This window comes from Anoplopoma fimbria, chromosome 13 (genome assembly GCF_027596085.1).
Source record: "Anoplopoma fimbria isolate UVic2021 breed Golden Eagle Sablefish chromosome 13, Afim_UVic_2022, whole genome shotgun sequence".
NCBI classification, from domain to species: domain Eukaryota; kingdom Metazoa; phylum Chordata; class Actinopteri; order Perciformes; family Anoplopomatidae; genus Anoplopoma; species Anoplopoma fimbria.
Genome location: NC_072461.1, coordinates 10,560,153 through 10,581,559, shown reverse-complemented (window position 1 = coordinate 10,581,559; position 21,407 = coordinate 10,560,153). Strand labels below are relative to the sequence as shown.

General features: G+C 40.7%; 1 protein-coding gene across 1 annotated transcript; it reads right to left on the bottom strand.

Annotated features, from left to right (window-relative positions):
* Positions 1–1,840: 1,840 nt before the first annotated feature.
* LOC129101066 (integrin alpha-2-like) lies at positions 1,841–18,884 on the bottom strand. Its single transcript, XM_054610679.1, has 30 exons — positions 18,759–18,884; positions 17,305–17,428; positions 14,803–14,912; positions 14,485–14,576; positions 13,852–13,966; positions 13,180–13,307; positions 12,929–13,077; positions 12,646–12,796; positions 12,027–12,192; positions 11,695–11,771; positions 10,660–10,798; positions 9,977–10,122; positions 9,719–9,862; positions 9,373–9,576; positions 9,062–9,192; positions 8,769–8,932; positions 8,019–8,158; positions 7,752–7,862; positions 7,344–7,429; positions 5,581–5,722; positions 5,297–5,380; positions 5,130–5,206; positions 4,948–5,031; positions 4,740–4,842; positions 4,531–4,641; positions 4,186–4,296; positions 3,512–3,625; positions 3,280–3,369; positions 3,028–3,144; positions 1,841–2,701 (listed from the first exon to the last, which is right to left on the bottom strand). The coding sequence occupies exons 1-30, from the start codon at positions 18,802–18,804 to the stop codon at positions 2,612–2,614; spliced, it is 3,546 nt and encodes a 1,181-aa protein (XP_054466654.1). The 5' UTR covers positions 18,805–18,884; the 3' UTR covers positions 1,841–2,611.
* Between the last annotated feature and the right edge of the window lie 2,523 nt (positions 18,885–21,407).

Below are 21,407 nucleotides of genomic sequence, written 5' to 3'. Positions count from 1 at the left end.
AACCTTACAGTTTCATGTTTGGAAATTCTAACGCCGTTAAAACTTTCCCAGAAGCCATAAGTCAGTATTGGCGACAATTACCTCTTTCTTTCGACAAATCTGAAAAATCTTAACTTGATGTTGAGTTATGTTTGGCAACCGACGCAGTGTGTGTGTGTGTGTGTGTGTGTGTGTGTGTGTGTGTGTGTGTGTGTGTGTGTGTGTGTGTGTGTGTGTGTGTGTGTGTGTGTGTGTGTGTGTGTGTGATTTGTGGGATCAGAGTCTTTGAACAGTCGGAGCTTCCAAAAAACACTCCCTGACATGCAAGTCCATTTCTGCCTCCGCTGTATCAACTTTAAAGTGCTGGCTCCGCTCCCTGGAGCCATTAATGGCATCAGTCGAGGGGACAGTCAGTGCTGCCATGTCCCAGGCTCCGCAGCTGCATTTGGATCAAACGGACCCATGCAGCGAACTCTTACCGCTGATTGGAACCGTTTGCATGTTTGACTAGTCCGTCGCATATAATAAAACAGCACTGGTTTGTTGATGCTGTGGGGGATATCATTTACTTTTTAAGATTTTTTTTTTTTTTTTTTTTTTTTTTGCGATAAAAAGTTAAAAAAAAAAAAACCTCAAATCTACCATGAACATGCATGACAACATTTTGTTTTATCATCACATGAAAAAAAAAATGAAAAAAAAAAAATCCTGACCTGTCCAGTTAATGACAATCCTCTTAAAGGTACATGGAAACCCTTGAGGATCACAGTTAAAGTCACGCCAAAGGTCTTACAAAAAAAGAAGGGGCCAACAGTTATCAAATAATTTGCTATGACATCATTTTTGGGGGAATTGCAGCATTGCAGCAATTTGTGAGCAATCATCCCATTGTGCCACGGGTCAAGTTTGTTTGGCTGTAACATCTGCAGGGAAAAACCCCTGCAGGGATGAAAGGTGTTCACACACCCCACCTGTATCACATTTCATCAACTATGGAATGGAATCGAGCCCAGGCTTTCCCGAAACAAAAAAAAAAAATGCTACTTATTAGAGACAAATAGCCACCTCGCCAGATTCCGGAGAAGCGAATGCTACAAAGACCCTGCTGGGTGCTTGGCCCGTTTAAAAAACTTCAATCATTCACATTCCGACACAGTCAAGGGACGGATGACCTCGACTGTGGGAGAACACGACAGTCCAAAAAATGCAAGAAGAAATTAATCGATTTTGAGGGGAACTTGAATTGTACTTGTGAGTTTTATTGGAGGGAAGTGGTCCGAAGAGGGTTTTTCTTGCAGGGGTCAGGTTCTCAAAAAGGTGTTCCAGTGAGAGGGGAGGGGAGACAAGAGAAACACAATCCAAAAATGGGTCATAAAATATTGATTGATAGAGGGTATGGAGTGTTCCGAGTCTTCACCAGAGCAGTAGGAACTAGTCATCTGTATTATGCTGCCACCTTGTGGCGAAGCTCCACCAATACACATTAAGATCCTGCAGGATTGGTTTAGATTAAAGCTCTCACAGACTTCCCACTGTATATTATAAAAACATTGGCACAGATTGGGTGTAATTTAGGAGTAAATTAACCTGATCATGCATCATTTTAGACACTTTTTCCTCTGTAGTGAACGGTATTTGGACCGTTGAGGAACAGAGGTTGTTTGGTTGATGTTGGCCGTTGTGACCTTTTTGCCCTCCAAGTAAATCAGCTTATTAACAGTGACAAATGTGTCTGCAACTAATTTTTTTGGACTGTAAGTTGCACAAAACAGCCATTTAGAAAACATCACCTTGGAAACAGGAAACTGATTTAAAATAAAAAACAATTTTCAGAAATTTAATAGGCAAAAAAACCCAGATAATCAAAACACAATATGCTACTGAAATATTCACATCTGACAAATTGTGCCCCTATTGGTAAAAAACAAACAAAATATCATCAATAACAACAACAACACATGTAGCTACTCCATTGACCCATATTGCCTCTAATCTTTTCACAATATAAAACCCAGTATGAAAGATAATAATTTTATCTTACAGTATGTACAGTACAAACAGAGCAACTAATTTCAATTCTTAAACAATAGCAATTGTTTACGGCAAGAAAAACCCTGAGTGCCAGAAGAAACAGTGGATCTCAGAGCAGGTTGTGCTACGGGATGACAGCGTGTGTGATTTCTTATTGAAACTGTTATTTCTCGACCATGTTGCCCTGAAGTTGTCAAAGCAAAAGGCAGGGAATAAATTAGATGCCTTTACAGTGTAAAACTCCAAATCAACTTCATCTCAGGGCCCCCAAAAAAAGAATTCTGTTCTTTCACGTTGGAAAAAAATACAGTTCATACAAAGTAAGTGCACAACAGCAACTTGTCAATGTACAGTCCACAAAGCTTAAAAAAACTAAGACTAATACTATAATCCTCTGTATAAAAAACAAAAAGTGGACAGAGGATCAAATCCCAGTTATCCACGAACTACACAGTCTCCATTTTATCAAAAGAATACCAAACGTCCAGTGATTGAGCCGCAGTCTGTTTGCACTTTACGTGAACCAGTGACGTGTTACCAGTGTTCCACGCTGGATACGATCCAGTGAGGAGAGAAGGCTGTGGGGGGTTTCTTCCTCAGCTCACAGCACTTCGTCCACATGCGGGTGGCTCTGGGCGTCTTCATCGGCCTCCATCCGAAGCTGCTGGTACTTTCTTTTGAAGAACCCAAACTAGAAAGTAAAAACGGATCAGTTTAGACACAGTTCGAGCTCATATACAAAAGAAAACGTGAATCAATAAAAAGCGTGTGAGTATTTTACTAGAGATTACAGTATGTGATAATATATATCCATAAAGCAACTTACAACCTACTTTTCTTTTAATCATATACAGTATTTATGCTAAACATGCAGTACTCTGTTGCATAGTAGGTTGGTAACGAACAAATCAAGTTTTCTTTTGAATCCATAAACATAAAGCTGCACATTTCTCTGAAAACACAGATCAGGTTTATTCTACTGCTGTGCCTCTGTGTGTTCTTATAATTGAGGGTTACCTTCCACAGCAGCCCGACGGCCAGAGCCAATAGCAGCAGTCCGCCAACGACGCTGCCGACTATCACTCCCACTGGGACCTCGCCTTTCTCTCCGGGTTTACTGATTGTCAGCACCACCTGGACAGCAGGAGGACAGGAGACACGGTCTGTCTCACATCTGATACGACATGAGACTACGCCCACTGAAAAAAACAGGGCAACAGAAATCTATTCCTTCTTCAGTTTTCCTTATGCTTGGCACAAAAATCTTACCGGTAGATGCTTGAGGCCGATGACGAGCAGATCAGGGTTCGAGGTCTCGACGTTGACATCGGAGGTCAGCTCGATGGTCTGATAGGTGGCCTGACATGGCAAGTTTTTACAAGTGAGAGTGCAATTAAAACTACAGCGCAAATTTGTCTAGTCAGTGATGTGAGAAATGGAGATAAAGACAGACAAAACAAACCAGTAGAATATTTTTTTTTTTATCATTGAACATATTTACCGAAATAAAGGTGCCACTCCAGATCCTTGTTTTGACCTTCACAAAGTAGTCGCCTTTAATCTCGGTGTCCTTGAGGATGCATTTTAAGTACTCACATTTTGCACTTTTGCAGTCCTGTCAGTTAAAAAAGGTTAGCAAAATTAACCAAAGCAAGATCAGTACGCTAACACTAAATTTCAGTCCAATCACAATTTCCAAAAAATATTTTTGTTCTGCATTTGAATTATTTAAAACACTAGACAACAATGTATGTTGAAATATAGATATTAGTTTTATCTAGATGAGTTGAGCTGATTTAGAGGTATAATACAATATTAATTAAAATAAAGTTTTATTTAAAAAAAAATCATCAGATAAAACATGAAGATAAATAACATCTGTTTGTAACCTGATAATTCTTAATAACTTAATAATTCTTTAATAGTCATAAAAATATAAAGCTAAATTAATTATGCATAAAAGCACAGATATAGGAGATTATTATAATGTTGCTTATGTGCAAAATATTTCATTGCATTTTTAAATCACGTATTGAAAAAAAGTTCTTTATGTTCCTGATGTGCACAGATTTAGAAGTGTGCATCACTAGCTTCTCTGAGTGAAAATACAACACGAGAAGAATAGTTGACATGTATGCATAAAGATAAGAATACGCCAGGAAATAAGGGACTGACCAGTTTCTCCATTCCTCTGAGACTCTCCTTGGAGAAGGACACTTTGTGGCTCTTCCCTTTGATCTTCAGAGGATCCACCAGGCTGCTGGAGTCACAGCTGACAGCACCACCCTGCAGGTGGAGAATTTATTCTATCAATAAACAACACACTCCAAATCACACAGTTAAAAGTCAAATACATTTTTACGAAACTACTGTACCACCATCAGATTATAAAAAATACTTAAATGTTTGAATAACAGATACTAAATTGCATATTGGGTGTCAACTAGGGCATGTATGAATGTATTTATTGTGTATTTAAACTCTTAAAAAGCTGCAGGTGTTTTGTAACTGAGTACTCACCGTTTCCGTGTCCACACTTGTTACATAGAGGAGCTGATTTCCACCTTTAGTGGTCACTGGCAGACCGATGGTCAGATACAGGAGGCTGACGGGGAAGTTACTTGTTGAAACCTTGAATTACAATTTGTTTTAATTTATATATATTTTTTAAACAAATACAATGAAGAATCGGATCATGACACGTTAAGACACAGATTCATTAATTGCACCTTCACTGTGAAGTTAAACTCTGGGCCGATGTCATCAAGACTTGTCACCGTTGTTACCACGGGAACGGCGGCATCTGCCACGTAGAAATTGATATTGGACTGCCTGGGACAAAGAGAGCACAAGATTTAAGATTTTAAAGCATTTTCCATGGTCAACTGTCAATTTTAGGAAAAATAAAAAAATGAAAGTGACAAAAATTTAAATCACCTAGATAAAACAATCCCTGCATCATATCGCACAGGAATGATCATGTTCGCCTTGTTGTCTGCAGGTCTTTCTTCTTTACCATCACTGTAAAGAAAAAAAAATTGGTTCAGAACATTATCTCTGGTCAACCATTTTGATTAGGAATCATAATCTTTTACTGAATTTCTAACTTTTAAGCATACCTCATGGCCTCAAACTTCACTTCGGCTGGGTTTTGCAACTGGTCAAGATTGTAATCGAAATTCATCTGAAATTTCACCTGTAATTGAACAAATAAATACATTTGTATATCTGTTCAAAATAGTTCATAATAGTAAAGATATTTATTTTATATTTTTATTGCACTTACTTCTTGACCTGGTTTTAAAGCCGGGTATCCCACTTGGCAGGTGACGGTTTGCGTTTGTGTTGAGGTGCATTCGACTCCATCCGTCTGAAAATTCATAGATCAGAATAGTAAATAACTGCTATGTGGCTTTATTACACTAACAATACATTACCATGAGGCTTTTATTCAAATAACAGACAGAACACTATTTCAGTAAATGTTGGGTTTAATTAATGGGGAACAAAAGTGATCAAGGATTTGATGATCATGCATTTATTTAGTGTAATGTGCCCTTTTTCACTCACAGGATGAAAGACGGAGGAGTAGAAGAGGTTGCCGGAGTAGGTCGCCACGACCTGAGTGTTGTACGCGTTCTCCTTTTTGTTCTTCACGACGACTTCAAACGACAGCTCCCGGTTGTTGGCGCTGACCAGGAAGGGAGCTGAGCTGCAACAGAAGAGCTCAGATTACTGTACTCCGTAGTAGAGGAATAAGAAGGAATGGTTTGAGTGATCTCTACCCTATTTCAATAAAAGATGGGACCCACTGTGAGCTTGGGGTGGTTCATTTTTATTGTTTAAGATATTGTTGGTCTTTTTCTTTTTTTTTCGGCAGCATCTATAAATACAGTGGAGACATACTGTACCTAAAAACAAAATTAACTGGATGAACTCTAAAATGCGCAATACAGCATTTATGTAAGAAATGAATCGCAGGGCTGTCACTTCCATCGAGGAGCACAAAAAGCAGCACACAACCAAGTCTACAAACAGGAAAATCCACAGCAGCTGCAAAACCACGTTCAAATGTGTGTGAAAGTGTTTCCAAGGTCTCTGTAAAGTCCTTGTTCCTATCCTTTAATCTGAGCTAATTCAATAGGCATATATCTCCCAAAATGTGTACGTTTTTTTTCCAAGCTCAAGAGTCTGACTCGACCATTTAATAGGCTATGAAGTTTATGTGTAAAACAGGAAACTTTTTTCAGCCCTATTGGCAATCAACACAGCTCATAAAACAGAGAAAATAGAATGATGGCATAATGGTTGTTGAGAGTCACCATGGCATCACATTAAATAGGATTATTTTTGCCAAATTTGGTCTTCAAACAATTCTTTTTTCTTTTATATAAAAGAAAAAAACAGGTGTTTGGGGATGATAGATGGGCATTCTACATAATCCTGCTTACAAACGTAAACTTTGAATGTGTACCATGATGTACAATGTCAGAATAAATAAGTGATAGAAGCAGTGTTACTGAGAATCATTATATCATCATCATGACTTTGACGTACAGCAAAGCATTTAAGACCCAGAATTTTTATTTTATTTTCAACATTAAATATTTGTCACTAAATAAGCAACACTTAAAAGTTAAAGTTCAGAAAAGTTCTCAGGTATTTTTTATTAACCATATGGTTCTAACTGTCAGAAAATGTGATCTTTGTGCACTGTGAGGGCCCCGTCGCTTATAGTAAGAAGCTGAGAAGCCTTTAAAGCTGGGGTTGGTAATCTTTAAAAACATTTTTGTTATATTTGTTAAAATTCTCATTGCATCTCGAGAACATCAATAAATCAAATGCTCTGACAAAAAAGAAAATGAACAAAGAAAACCTGGTCTCCGTAATTTTCGCAGGACTGTAAAAAGGCCGTCCAATAATTGCATTTCATTCGGCTTACCTTTCTACCTACTTAATCGTACTCTGCTCGTGCGCTCATTACTCGTCAACTGAGCTATTCAACTGTGAGTAACAACTAAATTCATGTTGGTTGATATCATTTCTAATGATAATTTTGGGGGAGTGGCTTTGAAAGGGAGGCCTGAAGGGACATGCTGTCAGTGTAGCCGACTTGGTGACTTTCGGAGCTACTGCTGCTAGCTTCTATCATTGGAAAAGTGTTGGTAACATTGGGCTGGGTTTTTCTATTGGACAGTGTTAAAAAAATTAGCGTACTCCTGCTTGTTTCTACTCTCCACTTCAATGCTAAATGAACAACAACAAACTCCTTTACCCTGAGAAAACCATCACCCACCAAGTGAAAAGATGAGACAGCATTATCTTATTCTCACCTGGAAGCTTTCGTGTCTGTCTTCACACTCAGCACCAAATCACTGACACACACTTTGTCGGAGCCGCATTCTTTGGTGAAGGGGACCTGAAACGATAACAGAGCAGCAAACTTACACAGCATAAAGGGAATCTATCAAAATTTTACTGCATTGGATGAACTTTAATGTTGTTGCTGAGAAACACAAAGAGCTTGCGTTACTTTGGTGAATCACTTTTAAAAGTTTTAAAAAGCCAGTAATCATCACACACCGTGTCATTTTAAATGACTGTGTCGACGGCTGTGCTACATAACAACTACGTTTAAAGTCTGCGTCACCTGATCTGTTTCCTGTAGACCTTATGAAGACCCAAGGCTAAACAAAAAATAGGATTTAAAAGAGAGATTGTGTACTGTAGAAGTCCCTTACAAAGAACTCCCAGGCACTTGGAGAAAACATATCGAGGACAGGGTTCACATCTGCATTCTGCTGCTCGATTTCTACTTTGAGACTGAGGGAATTGACAAAGTCTGGCGCCTCCTGTGGATGAAACCATATAAGACAAATCAGCAGATTATTTTTAAAATAACTTTTTTTGAAAAAAAATAAAATATATATATCTCTTAAAGCTTTATCTCGTAAAGGTGCCAATGATGGTCTTTTGTGATTGCAAAACAGATGATTTTCATCCATTACCTGAATATAGAACTGGTAGTCCAGACATAGGGGCGTAGATGATATTTTTGCTTTTTCTGTAAGGAAGCGTTCATTGCTTTTAGTGAACAGTCCTCTAGACGTCACTCTTGAAGCGTCAAGAGTCAAAGTGTAAGATATAGCTGAAAAAAGAAGAGAATAATATTGTTTTTCTTGAAATTTGATCCAAGGGTGGGATTTTAACATCTTTCGTGAAAAGGTCGTAATTTTTCTTGCAGGGAGTTAGATAAGAAGATCTATACCACTCTCATGTCTTTACGCTAAATATAAGGCTATAGGCTGCAGGAGCTTAGCTTAGCATAAAGACTGATAACATGGACAACCAGCCAGTGTGGCTCTGTCCGAAAGGAACAAATCCACCTACCAGTAAACTGTAAACTGCTCAGTCTTGTACTGACCATTAAAGGTGTACTTAGCTGGATTATTTTAACCTTTAGACAGTGCTAGGCTTGCTGTTTCGCCTGTTTTCAGTCTTGTGTTGGCCTGTGTTAAGCCAAGCTAACTAGCATGTGGCTCTAGCTTCATATTTATCATACAGACACAAGAATGATTTTAATCTTGACATTGACTCTTGGCAAGAAGGTAAACATTCTCTGTTCTAGACGCCATTACTTATACATCTTTACATAGCAAATAGTTGTTTGCTGCTATATTAGAGCTCTGAATTCTGAATTTAGCACTTTTAAGTTACAGGAATCTGCTTATTTCTTGAGAGGAGGTAATCCGATTTACCAATGGGTCCAACAGGGTTCTTAGGCCTGAACGCAGCATTGAAACAAAGGTTGGTGTTGATACACGAAAGCTTGCGCCCATTAATGTCACAGGGTTTATTGAAGATGTTGATTTTATCGGGGTTGAAAGTGACTTTAGCCGAGACGGACGCCACACCTCTGGACCTGAAAACCAAGTGCAGTTTTACATGATCATCAACAGCCTTGCCGATTCTATAATATAATGTGGTCAATCATGACATTATTTAACCAATATCTAATCATTCACAGTTTATAACATGTTGCCTAACTTACCAGAGCTGCACCACTTTGCCATATGCGCCAATGGAGATGTCAGGGAGCGTATCGTCATTCAGATCTTTGTAGCTATCTAGGGACCTTCCAAAATACTGCAACTGAGGATCAAGTTTGGAGCCAAGGATTTTCTGGAACAGATAATCAACAATGATCATGCTATCACTATTACAGAGAAACTCAATGATATACATATATATATAAATATATATTCATTATATGAGACAATTTATAGTTTTCTTAGCTTCATCTAATTCTTAAAACTTCCAAAACAAACACCTCCTTTGTTAAATGAGAATTCCTCTCTGTACCTGTGAGAACTGTTTGTTTAATGCCTTCTTCTCCCCGTTGTAGATGTAGATGACACCTTTCCCTTTGTCCTCCAGCGGAGCTCCCACCACAACGTCGTTGTAGCCGTCGAGGTCCAGGTCAGGAATGGCAGAGATGGCCATCCCAAAGCGTGCGTTCTCAGTCGGGGGCGGACCTCTGAGGATCCCGTTCTCGTTCAGTATACCCTTCAGATCATAAAAACAGAGAATATAATGTATATCCTTCTATAGTTCCTTTTAATTTGAGCATACTACAAATGAGATCAAGCTTTGAGATTATCTTATTTCCTACAGTGCACCCACCAAGTGACATGTTGCCCGTTTTTACCTTGGTGACAGAGAAGAGGTAGACCCTGCCTTCCTCTCTCTTCAGGTCGCTCATGAACATGGGCGCACCAACCAGCAGGAGGTCCGTCACCCCGTCTTTGTCCACGTCCAGGGGGCACAGGACGCTCCCAAAGTATGACCCAATCTAGGACAACAAGAACCAGCTGTTTACTGATGAGGAGTCTATGTTGTTTCTTCATGTACACAGTTGGTTCCTGGGGGACAAAACGCGAATACCACATCCCTCTGTTATCAGTACCTGTTTCCCTCTCTCTGAGTCAATGATAGCAGTTTGCTTCTGGGCGTTGACAGTGTAGACGATAACTTGTCCGGAGTGGTTGGAGCGAGGTGCGCCGGCCACAAAGTATTCTGTAAGTCCGTCGCTCAGTGTGGTGACGGAATAACCTGGAAATTACAGCGAATAACACATTTTAATAGCCGAAATCTGAACTTGGGACAACTTCTTACTTAAACAGTGGGAAATGTAAATAAATACATTAACTAAAGTACTGTGCTTATAGAGTTTTGCCACTTTTCTGTGCAAAGTGCTTTTACTTTGCCACGCCATCATTTTATTTGAAAGGTATAATTACTCATTATTTTGCAAATGAAGGACTCTGCACACCTAAACAAACATGGTGAAAATGTTATTAAAAAACAGTTTGTCCAGCACCACACAAACACAAACCCACTCACGCACAAATTACTCTGACTGGGTGAAACTATTCTGAGAAATAAATGATTTCACTAAATAAATTATTTCACTAAAATAACAGGGTGTTCCGGCATCAACACGTACAATGAGGTTGACAACAGCGAGAGGGGGATGTAATAAAGAAGAGTGGTTTGTACACACCAACACTGTCCTAAGCAGAGGCCTCAAAAAGCAACATACGTGAAAATACCTGTTTGGGTGGATATATAATATATTTTTTAGCCTACCCAGTAATGAGCTGTGGTTTCTGTCTTGAAGTGTTCCCGCGAAGGCTGAAGAGGGGAGAACGTCTGCTTTTGACCCCTTTTGATGGACGACAGTCCCGCTCCAAGCGTAGGCCCCCACTGCTCCCAGCATCATCACATCCTGAAACAGGTCAAAGACCAGTTAACGGATAACATACAAACACCACTGTGGATCACAGCAATTGTAATTTTGGTCTGGGTTTACCACCATTTTTTCCCCAGTATCAAAGGTTTTGAAATGTATCAAAGGGAGCTACTCTGGGAGTTGAAGACCTTGTGGACAGGATCCTCAGCCAGACGTTCCCAGTTCACCCTCACTACACGTGTGGAGGTGAGCCCAACTATATCTAGTTGGTAGCGTTTCACCTCCCGCACCAGCTCCGGTTCCTTCCCCGCCAGAGAGGTGACATTCCACGTCCCTAGAGCTAGTCTGTGATGCCGGGGTCAGCACGCCCAGGTTCCCGCCCCAGCCTGCCGCCCAGCTCACATTGCACCCGACCCCAATGCCTATCCCTGCGGGTGGTGGGCCCACAGGGTGGCGGCATGATGTGGCCCCGGCCGGGCCCCATCTGCCAAGGCCCGGCCACCAGACGCTCGCCGGCGAGCTCCCCTACCGGGTCTGGCTCCAGGAGGGTGCCCCGGTTTCCCTATTCCGGGCGAGGTGCCACAACCTCGCATTGTCCGATTCATTGGGGTTTTGTGAATCGCTCTTAGTCTGACCCCTCCCCCGAGACCACTTTGCCTTGGGAGACCCTACCAGGAGCTATTGCCCCCGACAACACAGCTCTCAGGATCACTGGGGCACACAAACCCCTCCACCACGATAAGGTGGCGATTCATTGGCGATTCATTGGAGGAGCCTTCAAACTTGACTTCCTTTATCACGTTCCACATTGCCACAAGCGACAAACCCCCGTTACGCGCTTGCATGTTTGAGTGTAAAAACACCGAACTTTGTCACAACAAGCACAAACGTTTAAGAGGCGTTTAAGAGGCGTTCAAGGCGGCACTCTGTACCTGTTGGCTGGAGTAGTGAGCACTGAATCCGACCTGGGACATCTCCATCTCGAAGTTGTCGCCCCCTTTCCCAGTGCCTTGTGGGAACAGAGCATCGTGTCAACAACAGAAGCAAGAGCAGTGGGGCAGATCCAGAATCAGACAAAGTGCAGGATGTACAAAAGAAAAAACTAAAAACACATTTCCTTTTGATCTCTCTTCGGCTATGATAGATATGTTGTGACACGCTTGGATGAGTAGTTTTGGATATGGTGTTGGAATGAGCATGCTTTGTAAATAAGATGACACATGCAGCGTACAACAACGACAGGGGAAACATGCACAACATGCACCTTCTATGTTGAAGATGCGGCTCCCCAATGTTCCAGCGATGGTGGAGAGGACCTTCTCATCCGACACGTTGAAGAAATACTTCTCTTCTGGTACGCTGGCGATGGACTTGATTTCTTTTATAAGGTTGTCTGTGTTGATGTTGTTTCTGGAGTAATAACCCAGGACCTAGGCAGAAAAACAATGAGGAAACACCACAATATCAGAATTGCAAAGAGAAAAAAAAGGTCCAAGTAATAACACTGGTACTTTAGCAAATCGAACTAAACAGAAATGTATGCAAATGTAAGCTTCTGGCATAAATGCATGTATGTATGATGTAGATTAAAAGTGAACTATTGGCAGCAGGGTTGCCAGTGTTTTTTTATTACATTTATAATGAAATTTCTCCATAATTTCAAATACCATGTAATCATTTTTGTAAATAGAGTATAGTACTGGCAGTATTTATGACATTTAACCATACAAACTATGGGTTAAACACTGCCTAACATTGATAAGGAACTTTATTTTGATATCCAATGCTATGCAGTCAGCATGAAGGCGTCATTCACATTTACTGGGATGACTATAAACTAATAAATATATGTAATTGGTAGTAAATGGCAGACCATCACTTACAGCGATACCGAAGCGGGTGATCCCTTGCCTCTCGCAGTCGGCAAGGACATTTTCTCTGAAATCCACGTCGTGAGACTCCCCATCAGTGACGACCACCATGACCTTGGCGGCGCCTGGTCGACCGCCATTGCTTTTGTGGAAACCCCACTGACTGAAGAGAGAGGACACCGTGGCATCAGCATACAAATTATAAGGGAGAACAATAAACACAATAAACACATTAAACACATAAGTTCACAAATAAATAGATATGCATAAAAGGCAGTTTTCCTGCAGCACCGACCTGGCGTATTGGATGGCATGGAAGGTGTTGGTAGAGGAACCATACTTTTGTGTGATTCTGGATGCTGCAGCCATTACCTCGTCTTTGGTTTTGTACTCATTGAGTTTGAATTCAAACTTGGGATCAGTGCCGTACTGAATGACGCTGACCTGGCATGATAAAGCACAGAGAGCTGTCAGCAAAATGACCACAAGATCATCCCCTGCTTGATCTCTGCTTTAATTACCACAGTCAACGAAACGTGTTATTACCTGTGTGCTTTTGGGCCCGATGTCGAGCGCAGGTATTAATTTCCGGAGGAACTCGTTTATTGGAGGCCATGGGTAAATGCTGTTGGAGCCGTCCAAAACAATCACAATGTCCATCGGCCCTCCGCATGCTAGAGAGAGACATAATGACACATTTGAGCAGCAGTGATGAATTGAAACTTTGCTGACCAGTTTGTTTTCTTCCATGCAGCACAGATATATATATACTCTTATCATTTTGCATATTCCTGAATTAGGTAAACATATTTCATTTATCTGTTAGTTTCCATTTTTCATTTGTTAAAATAACATTATTTAGGGATTGAGAGAAGTTGTTGAAAGTGATAGCATTGACAAGCTATGTCTTAAAAAATCAAACCCAGTGGGCAAACAATAACTACAAATGAAAAGGATTATTCAAATTTGGCTATGCCTCATGTTAAATATGTTGCTGTTTGTAAGCCAGAAATCTATGATGTTACGGTCTCTCATAAGCAAAATGGTCCCTGACGATTTACACGTAACGACATCGTAACAGTGTGTCACTGGGATGTATATATAATCTTATATTCAGTGAAGCCTGTCTTGAAAATATCTAACCAGACACAGCTCAAAATATCCGTAATCATATACTATATATATATGTGTACATTTAAAAATAAAGTCAGATCTTACACTGGACGGCAGGAGAGAAGGCGGGTTGAGGTTTAAAGAGGGGGCTCATTCTTGCACATATTCCTGGGTAGAAGTTCTGATCTCCACACCGTTGTCCCCAAAGAGGACCACACATCTGTAGCAGACGAGAGGAGACTTTTAAAAGCTCCCGATATACGCTCTCACGTCTGGGTTAAACAGTAAATTGAATAGTTTTTGATTGCAAGTTGGACTCAACTCATGTTAAGTAAGAACAACGGTGTGAAACCTGCAACATGAGTAGCCGTGCAGTGGCTGTTTTATTCAACACAGCTTGCTGCAGCAGCTTTTTTATCTATGCCAACAACGCACTTCATTCCACTAGAAAAAAACATTTATGTAAATTCCTAAAAGGAGGCCATGACTTCACCGGTCCGATATCATGCTACTGGGTCATCCAGGAGTCACTCAAAAAACAAGCGTTACTAAACATGTATCGACAATATGAATGTTCCATCAAAGCCGGTATCATAAAAAATCTCAAAATGCAAAGACAAGAAGTGGATTTATAAGAAATATGAACTATTTTAGACTGAAAAGAAGAGATCAAAAACTGCCAATCTCTGAAATAGCATGATTTCCCTTTAAAAACACACACACGAAAAACACACGCACCATCAAATCGTTGACAGCAGACATCCGGGTAAGAGTCAAACCAAGGCACATCTCGTCTGCAACGTTTTTTACATCCGGGATACTAACAGAATCTGTGGAGGAAGTGGCAAGGACAACAAATTAGCTCTCACATGAAGGAGCAGATTGTTAAAATCTGGAAGCTCAAAGTGTGAACAAAATACTTGCTTTGCTGCAAAACAGAGGGAGACAAATGTCTGGAGTACTCCTGGATTTATGCAATGCTCTGTTTTAGGCATTTTAAGTGGCAATGTTTGGTAGGAGAGGTCAGATGTTAAACAACAAAAAAACAGGCCATACCTTGAAGATTGAGCCGGTCACAGCTGTTCCTGGAGCCCGAGACTGGACACTTGTAAACATCCCCCTTCCTGTTTCGACTGAAACCACTCCACGGGGCACTGACCAGGAGCCTGCAGAAAACCAGCATTGTTCATCTCTTACACAGCGCTCATAAACAAACAAGAGTCATCTATGAACGTTCCTGTGCACAGTGCATGACTGCACGCACAGCAGGCGGTGAGACTCATCCAAATAATTTGATGCTGGAAACAGTCACATGATGTCTTATCTATAGATGCTGACTCGTGGTATTTACAATAAATTAAAGTAATGTGCCTACTTTAAAACTTCACCGCAGTGGGCCACTTGTAACACCAAAGTGATGCAAAATATGTATAAACATCACTCTGTAACATTGTAACAATGAGCTTGTGCCAACAAGTCAGCCATGTCATTCTTCTAATGTTTTAAGAAACAGCAAACAAGTTTCTACAAGTTCACATAGGAAGTATCAACTTCAAACACTTCATCCCCCCCACATCACAGCATTCACATGCATGAAGCTATTTAAGATTAAGACAAAATCCAGAACCACCAGTTAAGGAAATATTTATTTCCCAATACTGCTATAAGGATGACCTCATACTTCACAATAGTGTCACTTCCCCCACAATGTCAAATAAGGCACGAGAAGGACATGTTGTTCTGCTTCTTTAGTCCGAGTTGCTTTCTCATCATGCAGATTATACAATCAGAGAGCACTATCAGCTACTGGGACACTCCTCCAGACGGTGAGTTACTCTACCAGACTGTGACTCAGAGTGCACAACATCCATAAATCACTGAGAGGCTCCGTTACTGTTTAACTAAAATGTCACAACTGTGTGTGTGTGTGGGGGTGGGGGGGGGGTGGGGGGCATCGCAGACTAGCTCTAGGGACGTCGAATGTCACCTCTCTGGCAGGGAAGGAACCAGAGTTGGTGCGGGAGGTGGAGCGGTACCAACTAGATATAGTTGGGCTCACCTTCACATATAGCACTGGTTCTGGAACCAAACTCCTGGAGAGGGGCTGGACTCTATCCTTTTCCCGAGTTGCCTAGGGTGAGAGGCGTCGGGCGGTTGTAGGGATATTCACGAGCCCCCGGCTGAGCGCCGCTGATTTGGAGTTTTCCCCGGAGAACAAGAGGGTCGCCTCCCTGCGACTGCAAGTCACGGGGGGGAAGTCTCTGACCTATGCACCGAACAGCAGTTCGGAGTACGCGGCCTTCTTGGAGTCCTTGGGTGGCATTCTGGAAAGGGCGCCAACTGGGGACTCCATAGTTCTTCGCGGAGACTTCAACGCTCATGTGGGTAACGATGGAGTAAACTGGAGGGGTGTCACCTTAGCTTGCTGCCCCCGCGTCCCGGCCCCGGATAAGCAGAAGACGATGGATGGATGGAACTGCGATAAGTCGACTAAATCCATTTAGTCGACTTATCGCAGAGGGGTTTGGAAAGAGCAAAACTAACACTTTACAGCTGTGTTAGCATCTCTGTGAGGCTGTGCTCAGGCACATTTGGCGCTCTGACGTACTCTAAATGCTAATGTTGCTATGCTAAGAGGTCTCATTCTATTAAAAAAAGAAACAAGTGTGAAACCTCACGGTGGTGTTGGAGGGAAAGTCAGGGGATGAACATCAGTACGATCTGTTTAGTTAAAAAATATTCAGCCTGGACCAAAGCTAAAAACAGGTGGCGGTACATCAGTGTTAAAACGTTAAATGACACAGCCGAGCTGGCTCAAATGAAGCAAGATGGGGTTTTTTTTAGCATTGTGTCTGTTCCAACAAACCACCATGAATAGTTCACAATTAAGAGAAGGAATCCAATGGCTCCAATGTCATCAACAGTACAGGCTAGTGGTGCTATATAGTGTAACGGTGTGGACGGTTGTTTACAGAATACCTAGACGCTGCTGACAGCGACAGGCCTTTCATTTGCAAAAGTGGATACTTCTACCAGGAAAGAATCTCCCTGAGCGTGAGACAAAATGTAAAAATCAGTTCAAAGATTCAGTTACATAACGGCTGGTGAACACCAACAACTAGCACAGACTTGAGATTTCAACTCTGTAGAGCATCTTTTTTTTGTAATGCATTCAACAGTTTAAAACTCAGTGAGTATAGACCAAGATTGGTTCCTGTGAAGCATGTCTGCACTTTGTTTTACCTGGAAATCAGCCAGTCCTGGTGCACAGACTTGTATTGAAGGGCGGGCCCAATGAACATGTATCAGCACCTTGTGCCTTGTGTAAAACCTTGTGTAAAACTTCTCTGTGCCTATTCCTTTAAGATTCACACACAATGCAGATGTCATTATCTTCTCCACCTTTATTGCTCTTTCGAATAAATATTAACTAAATTAATGATTAACCCCGGACAGCACTTGGAAGCTTTACACAGCACCTGGGACAAGACACATGTTTGTGATGGAAACAAACAAAAACGATGCAGTCTCAAGAGAATAAAATGCTTGTATCAGTACCATTTGCCTTCGTGGTTCGTCACTTGTTGGACCGCGTAGCCAAACTCCTCTGAAGCCGGCCCGCTGAAGATCTTGGCGCCTGCGGTGCCGACGTTGAAGCACTTCAAGGGCTGGATTCTGTAAGCTGGTGGAGGAGAAAGATGAGGTCACATGGCATTGACATTAAATATAAATTGTTTTGTTTTGACTTTAAGATAAACAAATAGGCCCAAATGCAAAATACTGTATATATATATTAAAATATATACCTACATATATATTATGTATATATTTACATATGTATGCACACATATATAAATATATATATACGCACCCATATATAGACATATATGTATATATATATACATATATAAACATAAATATATATATATATACGCACACATATATATACATGTATATATATATACATAAGAATAGATATCAAATACATTTTCAGTGTTTTTAATTTTTGTAGGCCTATCTGTCTATCTAAAAGTCAAAACAAAGATGTTATCATGACTCTAGTTGTTTATGGAGGAGAGGTTTCATGTTTTACTTTTCAGCAACAACCTCAGCCTTCCTGACTTCCTCCTTTTGAGTGAAGTAGGTGGTTTAAGTGGCTGAATCATTTACGTTTGAAAAGCCACATCAGCTTGACTCACGGAAAGGCAAGGCAGCCCACTAAAACAGCTTTACGACACAGGAAGGTCCTACTACTATACATGGAGTGTTGCAGAATGCGTCAGTAGACACTGACCATCCCTGACCTCTTGTCTCTGCATATACACAATCCACAGCCCTCTAAAAGCCCCCCAGGACATGTAAGTGAGTGAGTCTTCCTGCAGAATCAAAATCCACAAGCCCGTACAGGCAGAGCTCAGCTATCAGCCCTGCCTCTCCCCCGCCTCAACCAGCAGGCAGAGGAATGTGGAAAACCCCAAAACACTTTATTATTATTTTCATTTTATAAACGGGGCTGGGAAATAAATGTGCATAACAGGAGAATGATTTAAAAAACATCCGGCTGCTGCTTACAGAGCAGACACAGATTAACGCATATAGCATGTGATTTATTTTCTCTACTTTAAGCCATGTGATGCAAAAATGAGACAACCGATCTGGTTTGATTTCAATCCATGTGGGTTATCTTTGGATAATGCGTTTGTAAGCAGAGGGAGAAACAACGCAGGGCGATGGGGAGTTCTATTTCAAAACAAAAGCACTTCCAGGAGAGAATTATTCAGTAAAAGACTGCAAGTATACTCATGAGCTGCTCTTTAGATGCGTTTGAATTGCGTGAAAACATTTGATAATCACATTTAAAAACCATTAATGAACTGTACCGACTACAATCTTATTAAAATTATATAAAAAAGCATCGCTTTTCATGGCGAAAATACTTGCATTTTTTTTTCATCGGCTGAGAGAGTGGCGGAAATAACAGGTTCAAAGTGAAAAAAAAGTTCAGTACTTACAAATGACTATAACAGTGAAGAAGACACGTCCCCAGAAGAACTCCATCGTCGTCTATTATTCCATTAGTGTGAGGAGATTGAATGGAGCCGCACGCACTTGTCAAAGTCAGTGGCTGCGAAACGCGATGGGAGTCAGCGGCGGTGACGTGCCGGACGCGTTCTCTAAATAAGGACAGGCGAGCTCTCTGCCCTCTCTTACCTGTCGGGATACGAACTTTGACCCGCAGGTGTGGCCAAAGAGTGTGAGGGAAGTCTGTGACAGAAGTCGGACAAAATCCAGTTGGGATCAGGCAGAGGAGCTGAACAGGAGACTCACAAGGATGAATGTAATGACAAGTTTTAAAGTAATGTTTACTGCTTAAGGTAAAAAAAAAAAAAAAAAAAGAGAAAAAAAATCCAATCTAAGTTCAAATGGAAGCAAAAGGAGAAAAAAAATACTTTGTTCAAAACAAGTTCACACCCACCAGGATTAATTTCAACCCCTTTTAATCGTCATTCCAGAGCCACAACACAAGTGGACAAACACTTAAATCAACAGATGTCAAATAAAATAAATCAACATGAGCCTTCTCTCAAGTCTCATCCTCCTGAACCCTATGATTTCTGTATGTATAGCTCCAGACTTACAGTTGAGAAAGACACATAATAAAAGAACAGAATATGAAGAAACAATGGCCCTAACAATAAAAGGTTTTTCTCTTTTCCGTCACTGGAAAACAATGAAGTAAGGGACCTTTTAATTGGAGCATATGTGTTATAAAGTCTTTAAAGGACATGGGTGGGATGGTGAAAGAGTTAAAGGGCATTTAATTTTCAATCAGTGGTTTCATTCCAAAATTCTACTTTGGAAAGAATGTTTGTTGCCAACCAGACGGATTATTACACCCTCTAATGTCATATTGTTTGGTTAGCAAATAACTCAAGGTCACAGTAAGTAACAATTTCAATGTTAACATCAAAAGTTAAACTACACAGAAAGTTCAGTAGTCATTGGAGATATTGTAAATATAATAAACAATACAAATTGTGTGTGATGTCCTCTGTGGCTCCAGAGGAAGTCTGACAAAATTACCCTGATGACATCATCTCAGCTACAGATACTTTTAACAGAGAGCATGCATTGTGAACTGGGGTTGTGGAATTTTAAAAGATGGTCGGCATTTATATAGGATTTGCGCTTTTTGAGCTTGACACATAAGTAAGTATGGAAGCAAAAAGCTCGGCCTCAGCTGCAATTATTTTATTTAATAAAACCTTAATTTACTTTACTATATATTACACAGAAATCATTATTGTATATCTATATATGACAAAAATACCAAAGAAACTAAGAAATTATTCTTGAATTGAAAAATCGGAAAATTATGACAGTCTGAACTTGGAAGTGGCCGCTGTTTGTGGTGTAAAATCTGGAAATTACTGAATGATTTTGTCTAATTAAATGAAACGTATTTCCTCCATTACTGTTACAGTATAACCTGTCTCTATTGTGTTTCATTGTGATACTGCCCTGGTGCTTGTGCGATGCCGTCCCTGCTTAAACCAATGAACCTACTCTCTAATAGCAAAGACGAGTTGAACATCATCAGCTATCTCCACCCTTCCAAGTAGGTCGTCTTAAATCACGGTTATGAACTTAGGCGTGCCCTGTGAGTTGTCAAACTTAACGCTTTCACATCAGCGACCACAAAAATTCATTAGAGGCTGGTCTTCAAAATCCGCCTTCGAAGTTATTAATTTCTCACGAGCCCTGCAAGGATGTAAGTAGTGAGGCAGATGAAATCTTTGTTCAGATTTTTTTTAGACTTCCTGATGCGGTTTGTGAGTTTAAAGTGTCCGGACACACTGAGGCAGGTTGGCCACAGACCCACCACCCTCAGCTCTGTGATTCAGTTTAGTTGATTCAATGGTTTGGGGTGGCCTGGGAGCAACAACACAAAACCTTATGCAGCAGCAGAAACTCCCCACCCTCCTTCCTCTGTTTGTGCAGACATGATTCGTTTGCACGGAGCACCTTGAGAATCCAAAATAAGCCAGTAACAAGCCTTTGTGTGGTGCAGTGCGCTTCCTGGAAGAGGCTGATCTTCTTTCCTGGTAATTGCGTTGACACAACTTGCTTTGAGAAACCGATTGATTCACTTTGCACAGAAGCGTTGAAAAGGTTACCCTGTGATGCTACTTATACATTCTTTCACTGAGAGTTTGAGGCAGCTCACGTTGATAGATCATCTTGAACAATCTAAGGAAAGATGTTGAAGGAGCAAAGTCTGTGGTTTATTTTGTCTGTGACATAATGGAGCAGTGTGTCATTAAAAAATCCCCCACAGAGGAAGACCGTGAATCATTTGATGTTGGCCTGGACTGGACACCATTCATAATCACAGGACAGGCCTTTGTCTTTTTTTACTCTACCACATTATTTTTAAAAAAACAAAGGATTTTTCCACTTGTTTCAGTTGCCAAACAAGTAGTTTGGGATTTGACAGTTTTTCCCCAGGTTTTGACTTGATTTCTTCAGGAAATGTACTTTTAGGAGATTAAACAGCAACATGTCTGTTTACAATCGACTTCTGCTGGATAATCCACAAAAATGCTGGTAACCATTTTCATTGGAACTATTTTAAACAGACAAATAGTTCCCATGAAAAC

Coding starts and splice junctions, on each gene's coding strand:
- LOC129101066 (XM_054610679.1), bottom strand. CDS start 18,804: ATGGAGTTCTTCTGGGGACGTGTCTTCTTCACTGTTATAGTCATTT. Junction 11,772..12,026: donor CCGCATCTTCAACATAGAAG/GTGCATGTTGTG, acceptor TGTTCCCACAAG/GCACTGGGAAAGGGGGCGAC. Junction 10,123..10,659: donor AAACCACAGCTCATTACTGG/GTAGGCTAAAAA, acceptor TGTAATTTCCAG/GTTATTCCGTCACCACACTG.